This window comes from Bos indicus x Bos taurus, chromosome 3 (genome assembly GCF_003369695.1).
Source record: "Bos indicus x Bos taurus breed Angus x Brahman F1 hybrid chromosome 3, Bos_hybrid_MaternalHap_v2.0, whole genome shotgun sequence".
Taxonomy (NCBI): Eukaryota; Metazoa; Chordata; class Mammalia; order Artiodactyla; family Bovidae; genus Bos; species Bos indicus x Bos taurus.
The window spans coordinates 29615243-29636214 of NC_040078.1; the positions used below are offsets into that span (position 1 = coordinate 29615243).

General features: G+C 45.7%; 2 protein-coding genes across 6 annotated transcripts; one reads left to right on the plus strand and one right to left on the minus strand.

Moving 5' to 3' along the window:
- Positions 1-1021: 1021 nt before the first annotated feature.
- Positions 1022-8235, minus strand: DCLRE1B (DNA cross-link repair 1B). Its single transcript, XM_027536099.1, has 4 exons — positions 7751-8235; positions 6775-6940; positions 6112-6294; positions 1022-3144 (listed from the first exon to the last, which is right to left on the minus strand). Exons 1-4 carry the CDS (start codon positions 7937-7939, stop codon positions 2054-2056), a joined length of 1629 nt encoding a protein of 542 aa, XP_027391900.1. The 5' UTR covers positions 7940-8235; the 3' UTR covers positions 1022-2053.
- Positions 8230-20676, plus strand: AP4B1 (adaptor related protein complex 4 subunit beta 1). 5 transcript variants are annotated; one of them, XM_027536098.1, is made up of 11 exons: positions 8230-8314; positions 8762-8949; positions 10601-10825; positions 11269-11399; positions 11927-12074; positions 12634-13130; positions 14475-14558; positions 16018-16121; positions 16881-17088; positions 17511-17792; positions 18038-18847. In XM_027536098.1, exons 2-11 carry the CDS (start codon positions 8837-8839, stop codon positions 18463-18465), a joined length of 2220 nt encoding a protein of 739 aa, XP_027391899.1. In that variant the 5' UTR covers positions 8230-8314; positions 8762-8836; the 3' UTR covers positions 18466-18847. The 5 variants fall into 5 exon arrangements, with proteins under 5 accessions (XP_027391899.1, XP_027391898.1, XP_027391885.1 ...); XM_027536097.1 differs by lacking the exon at positions 8230-8314 and adding an exon at positions 8354-8456 and having other exon boundaries at positions 18038-20676; XM_027536084.1 differs by lacking the exon at positions 8230-8314 and adding an exon at positions 8457-8558.
- The last annotated feature ends 296 nt before the right edge of the window (positions 20677-20972 follow it).

Here is a 20972-nt window from a genome sequence, read left to right on the forward strand (position 1 = left end):
AATTGTGAAAAAAAGAGCACACAAAATGATAAATAAAACAAATAGTTTAATTAAGATATACCCATAATAGGGTATTATAAAACTATTAAAATGACATTTTGTATGAGAAAGTGCTTAAGATATTAATAAACTGAAATGCAGGATATAAAACTATATATGGTATTACCCCAATTTGGAAAAAATTATACATTTAATATATTTGCACACACAGAAAAAGACTAGAAGACAGTTGATCCACATGGAAGAAGTTTGAGTTTTTTCTTCTCTATAGTTTATGACTTCCAAAGTTTATTTTATCAGAGAATAATTTTTTTTTTTTTAAGAACCAGAGGCTAAGAGAACCAATATTTGAAATACCCATCATGTGGAAGGCACTGACCTAGGAATCTGACCGATTATCTAAGCTCCAGCAGTCAGGAGAGGTCAGGTAGCCCAGTGGTCAAGAACCCGCCTGTCAGTGCAGGGGACACGAAGAGATGTGGGTTCGATCCCTGGGTCAGGAATTTCCCCTGGAGACGGAAATGGCAACACACTCCAGTATTCTTGTCTCGGAAATCCCATGGACAGGTGCTGCAGTCTATGGGGTTGCAAAGAGTCAGACACGACTGAGCACACACACACAAGCATCTCAATGCCTGGTTTACAGATGAGAAACTGAGGCTCCGTTATGGAAGCCTGGAATCTCTATTTGCCCAGGTGCCTTGGACTCATGCCCAGGACAGTGCCCATGTCCCCTGCTGCCCCACATGCCTCACCAGTATGGTTCCTAGTAGGCCCACAGGAGGGTTGCAGTGAAGGTCACGGACCAAACAGAACTGTGTATAGTTTGCCCTAGAGAAAGGCCTTATTTTGCATTCTAAACTCTTCATATCTTCCTCCAGTAGACAATTTCCTCCCCCCTGGAAAAGAAACACAGGCCTCTTCACTGGGAAGGTTTGAGCTCCACTGAGAAACAGTTTTTATCCATTTGTCCAGCTCCACATGCCTGCGCCCTCTGAGACCATGGTATCTGCTGTCTTGCTTATTGGTTTGGCATTATCAGGCTGTGAGCAGAAGGACAGGGCAGAACGTCACACCCCTACCCCTTCCACCAGCTGGCTTCTTGGTCTCTGCCCTGGATACTAAAACCAACAGGCTGTGTCCTCTGGCTCTCAACCTGAGGAGGGGGACAGCAAATATCCCAGCTATGTGACCAATCAGGACTACCTGGCAGCATATTTGATCTTCTGTAACCTTATTTTGCCAAACAGTCGGGACTCCAGGCGGCTGGGAGGCCCATTCTAACCCTCAGCCTAATTGTCGGCTGAGTTCCAGGTACTGCCTTGGTGAGGGGCGTCCAGTCCCCCCGGCTCTCTTCCAGGTAGGTCCCCAGGGACACTAACTGCAAACTCTCATGGAGGAGAGATGGAATTTTTCTCTACTTTTCTAAGGATGTTCATCACTTCCTATTCCCTCCCTGAGGCAGAGACAGGAAGTGACTTAGATGGGGTCAGTGACATTCAGGACTGGAGCATGCTGCCTGGGTCATACCACAGTTCCTGAATTAAAGAACAGAACTACCTAGGGGCTTTTATCTAGGAAGAGACAGAAGGGGACATGGGGAATGACACATGACATGCAAAACAGGGGGAATAAACTGGTCCTTTCTGAAAAGACCCTTCATCTCTCTCTGCAGTCACAAAAGGGGACTACATGTTCAAAAAGGTTACAGAAATACTGGGTTAAACAAAGTTTAAAAGTTCCTATAGGACTTCTCAGAACCTTTAAATGCTCACAAATACTGTAAAGGTATTATAATGAAAAGGGTTTCTTAAACCCCAGTCAGTTAGAGAACTAAGGATTCCCTAAGCACCAGGAGCCCAATGAACACACTGGAAGTGTGTTACAGGGTGGGCCTGTAACACAGAAAAGGCCCCAAATAGGCCATCTGCACTATCTTCAAAAGTACAGTAGGGCTGTGGCACTGCCGTTTGTTAGCGGTGGAAATACAAAGAATGCTAACTTTGAAAATAAACAACTCTTGATGCATTAAAAAAAAAAGTGCAGAGTTGGATCAAACAAGGTTGTCATTTTGTATTCTCCCGTCTGTACTCAGGAGTTTATGGTATTTTTCCACTTGCTGGTCGAAGACCCTGGAAGAAAATCCCGTCTGGATAAAGTCCACTGGAGTCAGAAGGTATTTGAGTGCCAGGCCCCTGAACTCAGGAGCCAGAAGAGGGGCAGCCTCACTGCTGGGAGACAGGCGAGAATCCTGGCCTATCCAGGCTCTCTGGTTCTCTGTGGCTGCCGAGGCCACACTGTCTCCCATGCGTACCAAGTAGGGCCCTACACCAATTTCCTCCCCAGTTTCCAGAGAAAGGAATTTCTCATTTGTAGACCTTAAGTGCACCGGAAAACCCGAAGGGGTAGTTACTACAGTCACCATCTTCTGGGACTCAGAGGAAGGGACTGCCCCCTCCCCTTCTCGGCAGCAGACATCTGGGAACGACTGCTTCTTGACTTGCAAAGGATGGTGGGAGGGCTGCTTCTCAAGCTCCCCAGCCAGGTTCTCATTCTTGGTCTTCTTTGAGTCCCTGTCAGCTTGAGAGTGATCAGCATCTTCCTCAAGGGATTCAAACACGACACCCTGGGTTCTCAGTCTCTTGAGCTTCCTTTCTAAAAACAGCCAGAGAAAACTTGGATTTCTGGAGGAGGAACTCATGTATTGCTGTACAGAGTCTGGAATCAGGGGCACAGAGAGCCTGGGGCTCAAGCTGTCCTGAAAGTAGTCCCTACAGGGTTGTCGCCGGACAATGGGCACCACCTGGCAAGGTTTTAGTGCCGCAACAAAGACACGGAGCTCCGAGTAGGAGGAATGGTCAGAGTAAGGGATGACATGGATATTCGGGTGGGAGCGGTAGATCTTCCGGCTGGTGGGGAGGATGGCAATGGTAGGGTGGGTCTGGTTCCAACGCAGCATGGCAGAATGGCAGATCTCCATGTGGTCCACAGCATGGATGCGGCCAGCCTTCTCCTCCACTGTGAACACATCTGCCAGGCCCAGCAGCTGTACCAACTCCAGGCGCCGAGGACTCAGTACCACCCAGGTCTGAAACTCCAGGGCCAGCCGCTCCAGCAGTGACTCTTTTCCCAGGCTGTACAGTCCTGAATAATGTTAAAGAGATTGGGGAAACTAACAAAGGAAGACAATGAAGCTATGTTACTGTAGTTGTTCAGTTGCTAAATCATGTCCAACTCTTTTGTGACACCTTATGGACTGTAGCCCGCCAGGTTCCTCTGTCCGTGGGATTTCCCAAGCAAGAATCCTGGAGTGGGTAGCCATTTCTTCCTCCAGGGGATCTTCCTGACACAGGGACTGAAGCCACGTCTCCTGCACTGGCAGGTGGATTCTTTACCACTGAGCCACCAGAGAAGCCACAATGAAGCTTTGTGCTTAGTCACTCAGTCGTGTCGGACTCTTTGCGACCCAGAGGACTGTAGTCCACCAGGCTCCTCTGTCCGTGGAGGATTCTCCAGGCAAGAATACTGGAGTGTGGGTTGCCATGCCCTCCTTAATGAAGCTATGGGGGAATCCTAATAAACCAAGTGTTTAATAAAAATACCCAAAGTTAATGGGACTATCCCCTGTTTGTGTATCAGGAAGGAGGTGCATGTGAGCTAGGTTTATGGAGGATGGGGCTCCCCAGGTGGCTCAGTGGTAAAGAGTCCACCTGCCAATCTAGGAGATGCAGGCAGTTGGGACAATCCCCTGGAGGGGGAAATGGCAGTCCACTCCACTATTCCTGCCTGGAGAATCCCATAGACAGAGGAGCCTGGCGGGCTACAGTCCATGGAGTCACAGAGGGTGGGATGGGACTGAGCACAGATGGAGGATGGGGTAGGGAGAAAGTTAACACAGAATCCACTCATTCATTCAGTTCAGCAAAAGAGCGCACCCACCAAGTGTTTAGCAGTGTGAAAACAACAATCTCAGCCCTCAGGGAGTGTCATCCACATGAGGATCCAGAAAAAATGCATGTTAGAGACATGCACACAGTATTATGGGGCACAGAGAAGTATCTACCAGTTGATGGAGTTAGGGAAAACTTCCTGAAAACACTTAGCTGAGTCCTAAATGATGGGTCCAAGTTAATCTGACAAGGGAAGGGGATGGCAGAGAACATTTTAAGTGAGGTCATTTCGGTGTTTCTAAGGTAGAAAGAAATGGGTAAGAAAGGACACTAAAGAGGTGAGCGAGGGCCATATAACAGGGGGCTTTGCATGTACTGCTAGGGAGCATGGATTTGATTCTGTTAAGTGAAGGTGAGTCACGGAGGAGTTGGAAGCAGGAAAATGGCTAATTCAAATCACAGGATCAGAGCAGGGTTTTAGAAAAAAAAAAAGTGGCAGCAATGTTATTTGAAGGCCTGGACAAGACTATATTGAAAGCAGAAGTACCAGTTAGAAGGTCCAAACGGTACTTAGAGAGAAAGAAATGGAGGCCTGAATTTGGATAATGCTTATGGTAACAGATACAGGAGATGCTATTTAAACACTTGTTCACAGACCTTTTCTGAAGGTGTATTTCAAGTCAACAGTCAGATTGTGACCTCCTTTAAAGAACCTGTATTTCCTTTATATCTACTTTATTCCTCATCATGGTTCAAAATCTCACTCTTTGGGCACAAATGTAGCTGATTTCTCTCTCCCTATCCCCCCCACCCTTTAAAAAAAAAACCTATTCTAGGCCCTTTACTACTAGACTTTAAACCCTCATATTTTATTCATTTTTCTATTCCCACTGCCTATCAGAATATTTGACACATAGTATGGGCTTATTGTATATCTGAAAAATTAATCAAGCCCTTCTGTAGTACCCTCCTAGCTAGCTATGCTCCTCTAGGAAAATTCTGTGTTAAAAACTCCAATAAGACTTAGGACTGGTATTTCTTCATGAAGTCAAGCAATCCTGAAAGAGAATATCTCTCCATCAATCTGGTGTCACTCTGGAAGGTATACAATTTGTTTTCAATGCCTCTGTTTAAGCCTATTTTGAAACTCCTTTCAGAGTTGGGGCATATCCTTTTAAAATATTCATTATGGTGGCAAATCTTCCTTTTGTGGATTTATTACAATTTTGGAAACAATCAAAAAAGTCATTTGGCTTCCCTGGTGGTCCAGTGCCTAAGACTCCACGCTCCCAATGCAGGGGGCCTGGGTTCAATCCCTAGTCAGGGAACTAGATCCCACATGCCACAGCCAAGACCCATCACAGCTAGATAAATTAAAATTTTTAAAAAAGGTATTTGGAATTAAATCTATTACATTTTAAAAAATAAAAACTGATTTTCATAAACTATCCCAAAAGGCAATTTCAGCTGCAATTTCAATGTATCTAATTAAAAGCTTAACACTCACTTGAGCATCTACATTCTGATAATCTGCATTCACTTTCTAATAAATATTTATCAAATTCCTCTATCAGGCATTAATCTAGGCATCTGGCATATATCCCTAAGTGAAACAAAGAGCCTGTTTATTGTGAAATTTCCATTCTAGCAGGGGGAGACAGATAATAAGAACTAAATACAATAAATACATAAACTCTGGAATACATTATAAAGTGATTACTGCAATAGTGTCCCTCTCCTACTTAAAACCCTTCAATAGCTTTTTGACCTAAGAGCAATGGTTGCATTTAGGATCAAGTTCAAAATGGCTTACAGGCACTTCAGCCCCTCCTGCCTTTCCAGCCTCCTCAACCACTATGCACCTGTCACATGGCTTCTTCTCTGTTCCACAAACACGTAAGACTTCTTCCCACCTCCAACCATGCTCTCAAGGAATAAATGTGTGTGTGGCAGAAGTGGGGATAGGCAATCAACAATAAGCAACAGTACAGGAAAACATGAAGTCTGTGGGAAGTTGAGTGCCATGAAAAAATGAAAAAGTTGAATTGGCTTAGGGGATCTGGGGTTGGGAATGTGGGAGCAGAGATGTACTTTTAAATAATAAGGTCAGGGTAGATTTCATGGAGAAAAGGAGATCTGCACAAAGACATGAAAGATGTAAGAACCCCCAAAGAACCTAGATTCACTAGTTCCATAGTGAGAGAAAAAGGAAAACCCTCACCAATTTTTATGTTATGTTGTGGGTGCTTTCGAATGAGCTCAACAATCTGGCGGGCAGCTTCTTCTTGGGAAGGAAGAACTAGGTCTGGGTTGCAATTGGTATTGTCTAGGTATAAGGTATGAATCTGTTTCCCCAGTCTCAGGGCTGGCTCCTTCAGCATGGATGGTGTATACCGAAAATCACCTGGGAAAAAAATATGGGAGGCATAGTCAGAGACAAAAGCATAGAAGACAAGCCTCTCCCAATTCCAACAGCAGATGGGCATTTGCCTATTGGCATCTTGGAAAAAACTAGAGTCTAGCAGTGATCTAATGTAGCACAGTTTCTTTGTGGAAATGTCTCCATCGTGCTCCTGCATTTTCATTACTCTTTGCAAAGTCTGTACCCTTAAAGAATGAAAAATCAATTGAGAAAGGGTCATTGCGCTCATGTGACATGAAGCTAGGAGGCCTCCAGGCTTCTACTATGAATCAAGGCTACTCAAGAAAAGCAATGTTGGGAATTTCCTGGCAGTCCAGTTGTTCGGATTCAGTGCTTTCATTGCTGGCAGGACTGGTTCAATCCCAGGTTGGGGAACTATAATCTTGAAAACCATGGGGCTTGGTCAAAAAAAAAAAGAGTGTCTAGGCTGGGAAAGTGGGAAGGACCCCTCTGGAAGCCGACCTGTGTAGAGGATGGTTCCAAAGTATCCTTCAAAGAGAAACATGACAGAGCCGGGGCAGTGGTTGGCATCCAAGAGGGTGACGGTCATGGTCTCTCGCCCAACTTCATCTAGAGGCAGGACATGGCTCTCACCAACCTCCAGGGCTCGGATCCACTGCTTAGATACCTAAAGAAACAGCAGGTCATCTCAGGAAACACAGACGCCTCTCCCTGGTACCTCCCTGGATCAGAAGCTGTGATAGGGATCACAGTCCTCTTTTCCTTCTCCCTCTCTCTACCCCATCCTTCCTACAAGGCTAAATTAATAGTCCAGAAAGCAAGTCTATTCAACCATTCCTCAACTTTCCAAATAATAATCCCTTGGAGTGCTGTGCTTAATCACTCAGTCGTGGCCAACTCTTTGCCACCCCATGGACTACAGCCCACTAGATTCCTCTGTCCATGGAATTCTCCAGGCAAGAATACTGGAGGGTGTTACCACGCCCTTCTCCACGGGATTTTCCCGACCCCGGGATCGGACCCAGGTCTCCCGAATTGCAGGCGGATTCTTTACCGTCTGAGCCACCAGGGAAGCCCTTAGGGGGTACCTGTGAAAAAAATTCCAGCCAGATTTCCAGGACCTGCACCAGCTGTGTCTACTGATTCAAATGCGGGAGGAGGGAGGCACTGGACAATCTATTTACTCAGAACATTAGATGAATTCTTAGGAGCCAAGTTTGGAAAACACTGGCCTAGCTTACGTGAAGAAGTAGGAACAGTTTCCTTGAAAGGCCTAGAAGTCCTCCCCAGTTTTATCGCTGAAACATCCCAAGCCAGCCAGTTGGAAACCACTCTTGTTCTGGGTTTAATATATGCATTTCTGGGTTCCCCAAAACTGTCGCTTTTGTAAAAATCAGTTCTCCTGGCCACAACTCTATGACTCCAAGACTGACAGATCGGAAGGCCCCACCCAGAGGCCGACTCCAGCCCCCCATACCTGTAGGTGACGGTGCAAGAGGTAAGCCGTGATTGGGGAGCAGTAGAGGGGCCGGGTCCAGGTGCTAGTCAGACCCACCGTGTGGTCCGAGTGCATGTGGGTCAAGAAGAAGAGTCGGGCGGAGCCAGCCCGGCGCAGGCTCCAAAAATCCACAGCGATGGGCGTATGAGGGATCAAGACCCCGTTCATGGTGGCGGGGTTCGAGTCACCAGTGGGTTCTTCATGGGAACAGAGTTCCTGTGTGAGGCTCCTACTATGCCGCCCTGAAAAAAAACATGCTCGGGCATGAACAGGGCTAGAGACCGTAAGGAAAAGCCAGCCCAGTGAGGGAATGAATGGCCAGATTGGGCAGAAAGAAGGAAGTGACCTTGCTGGTAGGAGTTTGGGTGGAATCTCAAACCGCAGAAGGCGCCCAACCAAGCGCCACTCCCCCGAACGCGCAGGACCAGGGACTGAAGCCGGGCACTCAAAGCGCGCGCTGCTGGGCGGAGACAGGCCGAAGTAGCCAACTTCCGATTGCCCGCAGCAGCTCCACCAGAGGGAGCCGCGCGGCAGCGCCGGGAGGTGAGAGGTTGGGGGAAGGGCACCCAAAGGTCGGGATCCAGGCTGCTCTCGGCGGTCACTGGGAGAGGGTGATTGGCAGCTGCTCTACGCGGTCCCTCTAGAGGAGGCGGGACTTCCGCAGAGAGCTTGATTGGGCCTCAAGGTGACGGCAACCGCGTGGAGGCGCAAGAAAGGCTGGAACTGGAGAGGGAGGGGTTCACGGACAGTTGGCTGCCGGGCTGGAAATCAAGCCGAGGACCTAGAGGTTGGGGAGAGCTCTGTGGGCGGGGCGAACCAGCCTGCAGGTCCCGGGATAGAATCGCAGAGCCTCGGGTGGGCCTCTCCCGGAAGCGAGAGGGTTGAAGTTGAGTATGCTAGGTCCTGGTTGCGAGCCTTGGGGAAGACAAGGCTGGGGCAGAGATCGCGCCTGTTGTTGTCCCTTCACTGACTGACATTTCCTTTACCCAGGTCCCCACATCAGGGCTAGAAGGAGCCCGAGTTCCCTAGGGATCTGTGGAAACTGCCCCGTGACTGTTGGAGAAGATGCCGTATCTTGGCTCCGAGGACGTGGTGAAGGAGCTGAAGAAGGCTCTGTGTAATCCTCACATTCAGGCTGATAGGCTGCGCTATCGGAGTGTCATCCAGCGAGTGATTAGGTATCACCTAAAGCCCTATCCCCCATTGCCATCCCCAGCAGGCCTCTCTCCCCATGGCTGCGCAGAAAGAGTTAATGAACTTTCATACATGGCAGTTGTACGGTTTGGCCTTTCTGCTGCTCTGGAATGACATCTAAGTCTCCCTTGTGGGGCATATTTTTCTTCTTTTACTCAGCTGGGTGGTTTCATCCATATCTTGAACTTGTACTGCTGATCTATATCTAGTACAGACGTCCTTTTTTATCCTCAGACTCACACATCCTATTGCTTGCTTGGCATTTCTGCCTGGAGATGTCTTCAAAGACACGCAAAATAGCACCTGCATTCTTCCCTCCAGCTTCCCAGACCTGCTCTTCAGCTTGTATTGTGTTGATAAATGTCACCACCCAGCTGACCAAGTGTGGGAGTCAGTCTTGATGACACCTGATCTTCACTGCTGAAGTCAGGTGGTATGGATTTATGGTTCTAAATATCCATCCTCTTTTTTAAAAATTGGCACTGCTGTTCTGGTTTCTTTATAAAAAGGAATTGCAGTAGTTTAAGAGTAGGTCAGGGCTTCCCTGCTGACTCAGTGGTAAAGAATCCACTGCCAACGCAAGAGACTCCAGTTCCATACCTGGGTCAGGAAGATCCCCTGGAGAAGGGAATGGCAACCGACTCCAGGATCCTTTCCTGGGAAATCCCATGGACAGAGGAGCCTGGCAGGCCACAGTCCATGGGGTTGCAAAAAGAGTCGGATGTGTGTTAGCAACTAAACTACAACAAAGTATCAGGTCATCTTGAGTGACTAAAACAACAGCAGAGTATTAGGTCATCTTGCTCCCATTTCAGTTAGAATGATTTTCCAATATATGAATTTGACAATATATCTCTTGCCTGTAGCAAACTTTGTATCACAAACTTTAGCATGCACAGAAGTTTTTAAGAATGCTTTTTAAAATTTTAATGCTTTTTAAGAAAATGTAAAGATTTCATTCAATCCAGTAATTCTGATTTCAGTAGGTGGGATGGAACCCAGGAATCTGCATTTTGAACAGACATCCCCTCAAATTCCTATAGAATAAAGTCCAAATTTCTTACCATAACATCCAAGGAACACCCTGTTAACTACCTTCAGACTGTCAAAAGAATATACCATTCTTGCTCATGTCCACAGTGTGTGTCATTACCTATCTACTACACTTGTCTGGAGCTCCTGCTAATTTGGCTCAAGTATTACTTCTTGGCAGTGTTAGATACCCACTGCACCTTATCTGTTATTTCTGTTGTAATACTTATCAGTCATTCTGTAATTAGAGGTGTCCTTGTCTGCCTGCTTGGTAGATTTGAGTTCCTTCAGATCCGAGAACATGCCTTCCTCAGATTATGTCCCCAGAACACATCCCTGGAATGTAAAAGCTGAATGCCATTGCAATGTATCAGTACTAGGAATTCTGTAAGTGTTTGTTGAATGAATAGAAGAACGTTTATTGCAGGCCGTGTTAAGTTTTTATGTGATATGATAGAAAAGGTAGACCTGGTTGCTTCCCTCTAAAAGGTCACAACCTAGTTAGCTATCCAGGACATGTATAAGTAAAAGGCTTTCTGTAGGTTGGTGGTGGGGGGTTGGGGATTATAAATTTTACTTTTCCCTGCTGTGTGTTGGTTTCAGGCACATGACTCAAGGGGTGGACATGTCTGGTGTTTTCATGGAAATGGTGAAAGCTAGTGCCACTGTAGATATTGTTCAGAAGAAGTTAGTTTATCTCTACATGTGTACCTACGCTCCTCTGAAACCAGATCTGGCTCTCCTGGCCATCAATACACTGTGCAAAGACTGTTCGGACCCCAACCCAATGGTACGAGGGCTGGCATTACGGAGCATGTGTAGCCTCAGGTGAGCACACTCTTCCCTTCCTGCATCCCAGTGGCTGAAGAGTTCATGTGGTCACAGGCAGATTTTTAATGATGACAATTTATTTGAGCTTCTTAATACTGGGGAAAACATGGTTGTAACCGGAACTCAGGTTGTCAGCCATTACTTTGGTTTAAAAAACTACATAGATGATTTTATTAAGGGATTTTTTCTACCTTACTCTCAGTGAGATGGTTAAAGATTTCTAAATGTGTGTGTATTTTAACTTGCCTTTGCAGCATTATTCCACATGAAAAGTCAAGTGATGCTTTTTAAGTTTGGCAGCAGCTTTCTTGAGTTTGTTGAGAAGAGTCTGACCAATGCATATTCAAACATCTACTAAACCCTCTGTTAAGTGAATAGGGGCTAAATTATGTCAACACTAGTACTTTAGGATCTGGCTGACTCCAGAATGTGTTGCTTAGGATGCCTGGTGTGCAGGAATATATCCAACAGCCAATCCTCAATGGTCTGCGGGATAAGGCTTCATATGTCAGGAGGGTAGCAGTCCTTGGCTGTGCCAAGATGCATAATCTTCATGGAGACTCTGAAGTGGGTAAGTTTCAATGTAATCTATCATCCTCAGTATTTATTTGTGCTTCCATTATATGACTTTGTAAAACATTATGTCGTTTTGGTAGAAAATAATAATGTGGTTCTACCGGATGTCCCTTTTTTAAAATTTCATTTTATTTTTTAAATTTATTTTTATTTGGAGGATAATTGCTTTACATGTTGTGTTGGTTTCTGCCATAGAACAACATGAATCATCCAGAAATATACATATATCCTCTCCCTCTTGAACTTCCCTTCCAGCCTAGGTGTCTCTTTTAAGTAGGATGCAAGGCTTGGTATTTTCCGAGATTAAAGAAGTCCTTTCTTTGGGGTTCAGGTGAAATTCTTTGCATTAACTACTTAGGATAGTCTGGACATGGCAATTTTTAGCCTTGTATGTTGTTACTGCCTTTGTTACTTTTGTGTAATAGCAGAGAAGTTCAGTTTTGTCTGCCTGGAACTATTATTCTGGCTCTATCCCCATGACTCTGAAGCTTCTGTTTATATGAAATCTTTGTTCTTTTGTAGATGGTGCCCTGGTAAATGAATTATATAGTTTGCTGCGCGACCAGGATCCAATTGTGGTTGTGAACTGCCTGAGGTCTCTAGAGGAAATTCTGAAACAGGAAGGAGGTGTTGTGATCAATAAGCCCATCGCCCACCATCTCTTAAATCGGTTTGGATGCCTCTGTTCTCTTTTTATCATGATCAGATCTGCATCTCTGCATCATAGTGGGATCTTGTTGATGTATTGAATGAAGGAGAGGTTCTTGAACAATTTCTGTAGAGCAGTAAAAAAAAGTTAACTGTAACCATTAACCACCTCATGTTTCATTGTAAGTTTTGTGTTTTTTGGTCTTAGTTTCTTTTGATAATATAGAGAGATGGCAGAAAGATCCTTCGGGGATAGGTTCTGTCCCTGCAGTCATTATGTCCCCCAAACTAAGCCATTCACACATACTATCTTACAGTATAGAGAGTCTGGGTCTAGGGTATAGCAATCATGTCTTTGGCCCTAGATGAGTATGCATTTGTACTGTGAACTCATCTTGTTATTTAAAGACTTTGTATAAACTTTAAGTAATATGTAAAAAGAATAATTCGATTATGGTACAACCTATTTTTAAGAATTCCCCCCTTATTGTGATGAGCAGATGACTAGTGACAGAGCAGTCGCATGGAGGTGGTCCTAATTTTGTTGCTAACATAGCCCATTTGTTTTCTTTTTTGGATAGAATGTCAAAACTGGACCAGTGGGGCCAGGCTGAAGTCTTGAACTTTCTGCTCCGCTACCAACCCCGAAGTGAGGAGGAGCTGTTTGACATTCTCAATCTGTTGGACAGTTTTCTCAAGAGCAGCAGCCCAGGCGTGGTGATGGGAGCCACCAAACTCTTTCTGATCTTGGCCAAAAAATTCCCCCACGTGCAGACCGATGTGCTCATGCAAGTCAAGGGCCCTCTGCTGGCTGCCTGTTCTTCAGAGAGCCGAGAGCTCTGCTTTGCTGCCCTCTGCCATGTGCGCCAGATCCTGCACAGCTTGCCAGGTCACTTTAGCAGCCACTACAAGAAGTTTTTCTGCTCCTATTCGGAGCCTCACTACATCAAGCTCCAGAAGGTGGAGGTGCTGTGTGAGCTGGTGAACGACGAGAATGTGCAGCAGGTGCTGGAGGAGCTTCGAGGGTACTGCACCGACGTGTCTGCCGACTTCGCGCAGGCCGCCATCCTCGCCATTGGTAGGTGTCTGCTGCTTTTCCTTCGTGAGAGCCTACACCAAACAGCTAGAGAGCTGGGGAACCACAGCGAGCAAAAGGGAATGAGTCTTGCTTCAAGGGAAAGTATCTAGCACCAAAAACTTGGGTCAGTGACTACGAATAAGTGGAGGAGGAAGGCTCTTTTGGTCAACACCAGTGTTGCCATGTCTTTCTAGGATACAGACTACAGGTGATTCAAACTATCACATGATTAATTCACTGATTTTAAAAAACATTTATTTATTTTGGGTTGCACTGGGTCTTAGCTGCTGTTCTGAGGCTTTCTCTAGTTGAGGAGAGCGGGGACTACTCTTTGTCGTGGTACACGGGCTTCTCATTGTGTGGCTTCTCTTTTTGTGGAGCATGGACTCTAGGTGCACCGACTTCCCTAGCTGTAGCTCTTGGGCTCTGGTGCGCTGGCTGGGTAGTTGAGGCTCCTGGGCTTAGCTGCCCCACGGCAAGTGGGATCTTCCTGGAGCGGGGATCGAACCCGTGTCCCCCTGCATCGGCAGGCAGATTCCCATCCGCTGCTGGACCATCCGGGAAGTCCAACACAATTTATATTGCCTTTTGTTGTACCTTACCGAAAATGCGTTTCTGTGTATCATCTTCCCACAGTCTTGTGAGACAGTCAAGAAAAGTGGACAAGTGGTTATTAACTTGGTTTTCAAGATGAAGCAACTCGGGCACAAAGAGGTTCTTAAACTGCCCAAAGTTTATATAGTTCCTGAACTGGGACTGAAACCCAGCTTTCCTGACTCAAAGTCCTGTGTCAATTCAACAATCATTTATTGAGCTTCTACTCTGGGCTACTCCGTATTATGCTGAGTAGACCAACATGGAGTAAAACCTAAGGCCTACAGACCTTTTCACACTACCGTGTCGGGAATTTAAAGAGCTAGAGTGAGCCACAGCATGAAAGCAGCTGGGGAGCTCAGTTTCGGAGGACTTCAAGGGAAGGAGGAGAAGGAACTCTCCTATGTAGAATAAAGTATGGCTATTTTTAGGGTCAGAGAAAAGGAAACAAAGAGGGAAGTAGAAATCCTGCCATCCGGAGGCTGCGGTCAAGTGTCCCAGCAGGAATACTCCTGTGTATGTGTGCTGCAACAAACTGGCTGCCACATAAATACCCTGAAAGTTTTCAACCTTGTTCAATGGGGAATTCATTTTTACCTAAGTTCTCTTAAACTCTTATTTCATCAAGCAAGGTGTGATATTTTTTTTTAGGTGTTTCCTGTGCTCTTTGTTTTTGGTTGATAGGAAATTGTTTTAGAATGAGGTGGTAATATTTGATTTAACACTTTTTCTGCTTTCCTTCCTCTGTAGGTGGCATCGCCAGGACCTACACAGATCAGTGTATGCAGATTCTAACAGAGTTGCTGGGGCTTCGACAAGAGCACATTACCACGGGTAATAGCTACCATTCTAGGATTTTTTTGTGTGTTTCGGAGGGGAACCAATTTCCTGGCCTGTGATGGTTTCTCAGAACATGTTTGTTGCTGAATATGAGAGATTTAAGTTTTTCTTTACGTCATCATCTGTTGCCATCAGAGGAGCATATAGACCTAACAGGGCAGGGAGTCTTCAGGTTGCCGTGAGTCTTCAAGGCTGTTGTATAGCTAATGAAGGGTGCTAGGATGACCTTCGGAGAAGGCAATGGCAACGTACTCCAGTACTCTTGCCTGGAAAATCCCATGGATGGAGGAGCCTGGTAGGCTGCAGTCCATGGGGTCGCTAAGGGTCGGGCATGACTGAGCGACTTTACTTTCACTTTTCACTTTCATGCTTGGAGAAGGAAATGGCAACCCACTCCAGTGTTCTTGCCTGGAGAATCCCAGGGACAGAGGAGCCTAATGGGCTGCCGTCTATGGGGTCGCACAGAGTCGGACACGACTGAAGTGACTTAGCAGCAGCAGCAGGATGACCTTGCTTGTCATTTCCCCACCTTTGTCCCTCTTTTTGCTTTACAACAGCAACTGTAAGCAGTGGCTGCCAGGCCTGGGACTAGAATGACGCAAACAAGGTGCCAAGGATACAGACATTTAAAGAGGGGCTCACTATTATATAGACCATGGATAAACAACAAGGTCCTGCTGTACAGCACAGGGGTCTGTATGCAGCGTCCTGTGATGAGCCAGAACGGAGGCCTTCCCTGGCGGCCTAGTGTTTAAGAACTCACCTGCCAATGCAGGGGACACGGGTTTAGTCCCTGGTGTGAGGAGATTCCACATGCAGCAGGGCAGCTAAGCCAGCGAGTCACAGCTACTGAAGCCCGTGCGCCTAGAGCCTATGCCCTGCGACAAGAAAAGCCACAGCAATGAGAAGCCCATGCACAGCAACGGGAGAGTAGCCCCCACTTACCACAACTAGAAAAAAGCCTGCACAGCAACGAAGACCCAGCACAGCTAAAACAAAAAGCCTTACGAGAAGAGAATATATATATATGTGTATATGTAATGTATATAGAGAGTCACTCAGTCTCAGGTTCATGCAGGGGCTACCTCTGTGTCCTCTTGTGTTTTACAACCCGGCACCTTGCTCGCTTCACCATAGTCCCAGCCCAAGTGTCTCCATTTATACTTCAGAGCATCATTCAACAGCAGCACTTCCCCACATTTGTATATGGCTTTCCAGTTTACCAAGTGCCTTTACATACATTAATTCTTGTATCCTCATGGCAATCAGAGAAGAGCAACATTCATTTAAGAAATTGTTGCCCATGCCAGACATTTCTCAGGTGATCACTGACCACCCCCTTCAACACCCATTTTGCAGACATTCCCGCAGCCTGACTGTGTGACTTTTCTTAAGATTCCTTCCCACACGGAGGCTCTAACCCTGTGCTCTTGTGTTCTGAGCTGTGCTGCAGTGGTGGTGCAGACTTTCCGAGACCTGGCATGGTTGTGTCCTCAGTGTACGGAAGCTGTGTGTCAGGCCCTGCCCGGCTGTGAGGAGAACATTCAAGACAGTGAGGTAGACTACGATTCTCCTTTACTTCCGGATAAAGGGGAAGTGCTTGGGACCTGCTGTGAAATGGAATCTAATTATTCTTTCTATCCAGTGTCTGAAGTGGGAATTCTTAGAATCGATTGCCACCTCAGATTCTGTTTTGGGTGTAGGCGGGATATAAATTATGAAAACATTAGGATTTAACTATGGTTTCCTTACAAATATTTTGATACCATTATTCTCATGTAACATATTCATTATTTTGAACGAGAGATTTAGACCATAGGGTTTTCAGCTGGCATGAAAAGCAGAGTCATTTGTGGACTTTCTACATATGTTTAGGCTTCATCCCAGATCTACTCAGATATTCAGAAGTAGGAACCCTGGACACATAGTTTCAAGGAGCCTTGCAGGCGATTCTGATGTGCACTCTAGGTTAATCACCACTTTAATGGAGTAACTTAGGGAAATCTTCCAGTAACTTCCACTGAAGCATGAAACCCCAAATTGGGGCCAAAGCCCCAAAACTGAGGAATCTTTACTGCTTAAACAACATAGGCATGAGAGTCATAAGTCTCCTTTTTTGTGGTATAATTTCATTCCTGTTTGTTGTAGAGAGTTTAGTAGGGGGTAGATCAATAAATGCAAGTTGAAGCAAATAAAATATACTTTTTCTGCTAACTCTAAGGGAAAAGCAAAACCTGCTGCTGTCTGCCGTCTGCTCTCGCCTGGGTTTTGGACAGCCAAATGTTAAGCATCTGTTCTTACTCCCTAATTCCCTAGGGGAAGCAGGCACTTATCTGGTTACTCGGTGTCCATGGGAAGAGAATCCCCAATGCTCCTTATGTGTTAGAAGACTTCATAGAGAATGTGAAGTCAGAGACGTTCCCAGCTGTCAAAATGGAGCTGCTCACAGCTGTGCTGCGCCTCTTCTTCTCTCGCCCGGCTGAATGCCAGGACATGCTAGGCCGCTTGTTACACTACTGCATAGGTAGGCTCTTCAGAGGGAATGGTACTTGCTGTGGCCAGCTGTGTATACCTCCTGGTGGCTCAGATGATAAAGAACCTGCCTGCAATGCAGGAGACCCGGGATTGATCCCTGGGTTGGAAAGATCCCCCAGAGAAGGGAATGGCAACTCACTCCAGTATTCTTGCCTGGAGAATCCCATGGACAGAGGAGCCTCGTAGACTACAGTCCATGTGATCACCAAGAGTCAGACACAGCTGAACGACTAACACTTTCATGGTCGGTCGTAGAGGTTCTCACAGCTTTCATTGTTCGATGAGCCGTGTCTGGGACCCAAGGAGAAAATGTCAACATTTTCTAGGGTTTCCTCCCTCCTATTCTGGTGGGCACAGGGATAGAAAGAATGTTTTTGTTTTTAATTAACTCAATCTGTTATCTTACCTCAGAGGAAGAAAAGGATATGGCAGTACGAGATCGAGGTCTCTTCTATTATCGCCTCCTCTTAGCTGGCATCAGTGAAGCAAAGCAGATCCTGTGTAGCCCTAAATCTGACCCTTCCCTCAGACTTTTGGAGGATCAGGCAGAAAGACCTGTGAACAGCTGGGCCTTGGACTTCAACACTCTGGTGCCAGTATACGGCAAAGCCCGCTGGGCAACCCTATCTAAATGCCAGGGAGTAGAACATCATGGCCCAGAGCTTCCTAACACTGCAGCCTTTCCCACATCAGGTAAAAATCATTCTTATTTTCTATCTTGTCATGAAAAATCTTTATAGTAGAGAGTAAAGTAACCCAGCTAAACTTCAGATTGTTGCTTGAATTTTGTCTTTGTGAACAAGAAAATTTGCCATTGGTTATTTAAGCCATTTCTCCAAAGATAAAAATCACATTGTGTACTTTTGGAAATCTAGATTTAAAAATGTAGTTTCAGCAGACTGAGAGCATCTCTTAAATAAGCTTTCTGACTCTTGTAGGACCCCTGATTCCCGAAGAGAACAAGGAGAGCGTTCAGGAACTCCCTGATTCCGGAGCCCTTATGCTCATCCCCAATCACCAGCTTACTGCTGAGTGTTTTGAGAAAACTTGGCTGAGCCTCAAAGTTGCTCATCAGCAGGTGTTCCCGTGGCAGGGAGCAGTCCATCCTGACACCCTGCAGATGGCGCTGCAAGTCGTGAACATCCAGACCATCGCGATGAGCCGGGCTGGGACTCAGCCATGGAAAGCCTACCTCAGTGCTCAGGACGACACTGGCTGTCTGTTCCTAACAGAACTGCTGCTGGAGCCTGCGAATTTGCAAATGCAGATCTCAGTGAAACAAAGCGAGGCAAGGACAGAGACACTGAAGAGTTTTATTTCTGTTTTAGAAACTGTGATCGGAACGATTGGAGACATAAAATCATAACGGCTTCTTGTCTGTCCTGAGTGAGATGAATAGCTGTCAGAGTTCCTTAGTTTTTCTTATTATCACTGCTTGTAAGTCCAGATAATATCAAATGCAAAGGAGAAGGGGAATCTGGGAGTGAGGATTCTTCCATTTTTGTCCAAAGAACATTGACATGTTTCTCTCATACCTATTGGTTAATGATCCAACGTTTCCAAGTGATGTTGTAAAGGTTAATGTTGTTGGGGAGAGGGTGAGGGTAGAATTTGTATTCTCTTCTAATTAGTTTAAGGGATTATTTTACTAATTAAAGATGTCTGATGTGTCTGGAAACTGACAGGGACGTGAGCTTGTAAAGGTCATCTTTCTTCCCTGGATTACTACAGTAAATTCCTTACTGTTATATTTCTGCTGCTGCTGCTGCTAAGTAGCTTCAGTCGTGTCCAACTCTGTGTGACCCCAGAGATGGCAGCCCACCAGGCTCCCCAGTCCCTGGGATTCTCCAGGCAAGAACACTGGAGTGGCTTGCCATTTCCTTCTCCAGTGCATGAAAGTGAAAAGTGAAAAGCTCAGTCCTGTCCGACTCTTAGCGACCCCATGGACTGCAGCCTACCAGGCTCCTCCGTCCATGGGATTTTCCAGGCAAGAGTACTTGAGTGGGGTGCCATTGCCTTCTCCATAATATTTCTAATCATGCTTTTTAGGCCAGAGTTCAAAGCCCTAGCATGGTCTCCAAAGTTCCTCCTCTGTGCCATGTCTCAATGCTCACCAAAATACCCCGTGTTCTGGCAAAAGCAAAGCACTTGCAGTTCCCTGAATATACTCAGCTCTCTCTTATCTCTGTGCTTTTATTTCTTGCCTAGATTATTTCCTCACCCTCATATCTTTTTAAGTAACACTTAGTCTATCTTTTGGTGTTCAGTTCAGGTATGAGCTCTTTTAGGATGTTTTCTGTGACCCTCGCTGCCTTCCTTAGGGGTTTCATTCAAGCTGTGAAAGCAGTCAGTGCATATGTCTCGCAGTACTATTGAGGTGGCGCTAAAGGACCCACCTCCCAGTGCAGGAGATGTAAGAGGCGTGGGTTCGAACCCTGGTTTGTGAAGATCCCCTGGAAGAAAACCCATTCCAGTATTCTTGCCTGGAGAATCCCATGGACAGAGGAGCCTGGTAAACTATAGTCCATAGGGTCACAAAGAGCCAGACTGAAGTGACTTAGCACAGCACAGCAGTACTATTGTAATTGTTTTCTTGCCACTCTTTCTCATGTTTAATTTTCTTCATAACTGACCACATTTTATACATGGAGACAACTTATGGCCAAAACAGATGTAATAAACTGATGGTAAAGTAAAAATAACCAGAGAACCCAGCATAGGAAAAATAAAAATACCTGTTAAGACCAGCTGGATTAGGGATGGGAAAGTATACAAATGTCCAGGCTGAAAGGGCCTACATAGTTGATACAGTTGAGGTTGTATTTAGCTTTGTAAGTGATTTGCATGCTAAGTAGCTTCAGTCATGTCTGACTCTTTGTGACCTCGTGGACTGTAGCCCACCAGGCTCCTCTGTCTGTGGGGATTCTCCAAGAATGAATACTGGAGTGGGTTGCCAAGCCCTTCTCCAGGGGATCTTCCCGACTCAGGGGTCGAACCTTCGTCTCTTGCGTCTCCTACATTGGCAGGTGGGTTCTTTACCACTAGCGCCACCCGGAAGCAGCCAGAATAAAGAGGAATGCTTGTGTAGTTGTCACCAGAGAGAAATAAATATTTCAATTCTAATTTCTAAAAGAAATTTACATGTAGTTTTACACGGATGGCACTGAATGGTATGTAGAATACTTGTGTGACAAGTTAGTAAAGTGTTTCACATGACTTTCCTATGGTGTTCATCAATCTGAACAGAGAGCATAATTTTAGTATGAAGCTTAGTGAGGGCATTCTTCAAGGACTAAAGATACTATGACCCAAATATCATCCAGCTTAACTCAAGGACTTCTACCTGGATCCATAGTTGGACTGCATATCCTTCAAATAATGCTTTGCCTATGATTTCTCTCAGCTAAGCTTTTAATAGGAGTAGAAAACAGATAGTGCTGAATTTTCTAGCAAGGACCTGGATTTAGTCAGTTGTCTGTCTCTGCCAGACAGTTTTTAAGGACAGTGATTATCTTTCTTTCCTTCTGTCTACAGTGCCTATGAGATAGTGGTTACTCAATAAATAGTATTGAATGAATGGCTGTGAGTTTTGAATAATTAGATTCTGATGGTATTTGTAGACTTGTGTTTGAAGTGTGTTTTGTTATATTGCGTCGACCATATAGAAGATAATAGATGGAATTCCATCTCGGCTAGGGTTTCTCAGAAGTGGTGCTACTGACATTTGGGGCCATATAATTCTTTGCTGTAGGAGGTTTATCTGTGCTGCTGCTAAGTCGCTTCAGTCGTGTCCGACTCTGTGTGACCCCATAGATGGCAGCCCACCAGGCTCCCCCGTCCCTGGGATTCTCCAGGCAAGAACACTGGAGTGGG

Excerpts from the sequence above, each read along its gene's own strand:
- DCLRE1B (XM_027536099.1), bottom strand. The coding sequence starts at position 7,939 with ATGAACGGGGTCTTGATCCCTCATACGCCCATCGCTGTGGATTTTTGG. Across the intron at positions 6,295-6,774 it reads TGGAACCATCCTCTACACAG|GTGATTTTCGGTATACACCA; the intron begins GTCGGCTTCCAG and ends TTTTTTTCCCAG. Across the intron at positions 3,145-6,111 it reads ACAACATAACATAAAAATTG|GACTGTACAGCCTGGGAAAA; the intron begins GTGAGGGTTTTC and ends AACATTATTCAG.
- AP4B1 (XM_027536098.1), top strand. The coding sequence starts at position 8,837 with ATGCCGTATCTTGGCTCCGAGGACGTGGTGAAGGAGCTGAAGAAGGCT. Across the intron at positions 8,950-10,600 it reads GTCATCCAGCGAGTGATTAG|GCACATGACTCAAGGGGTGG; the intron begins GTATCACCTAAA and ends TGTTGGTTTCAG. Across the intron at positions 17,089-17,510 it reads CTTGTTACACTACTGCATAG|AGGAAGAAAAGGATATGGCA; the intron begins GTAGGCTCTTCA and ends ATCTTACCTCAG.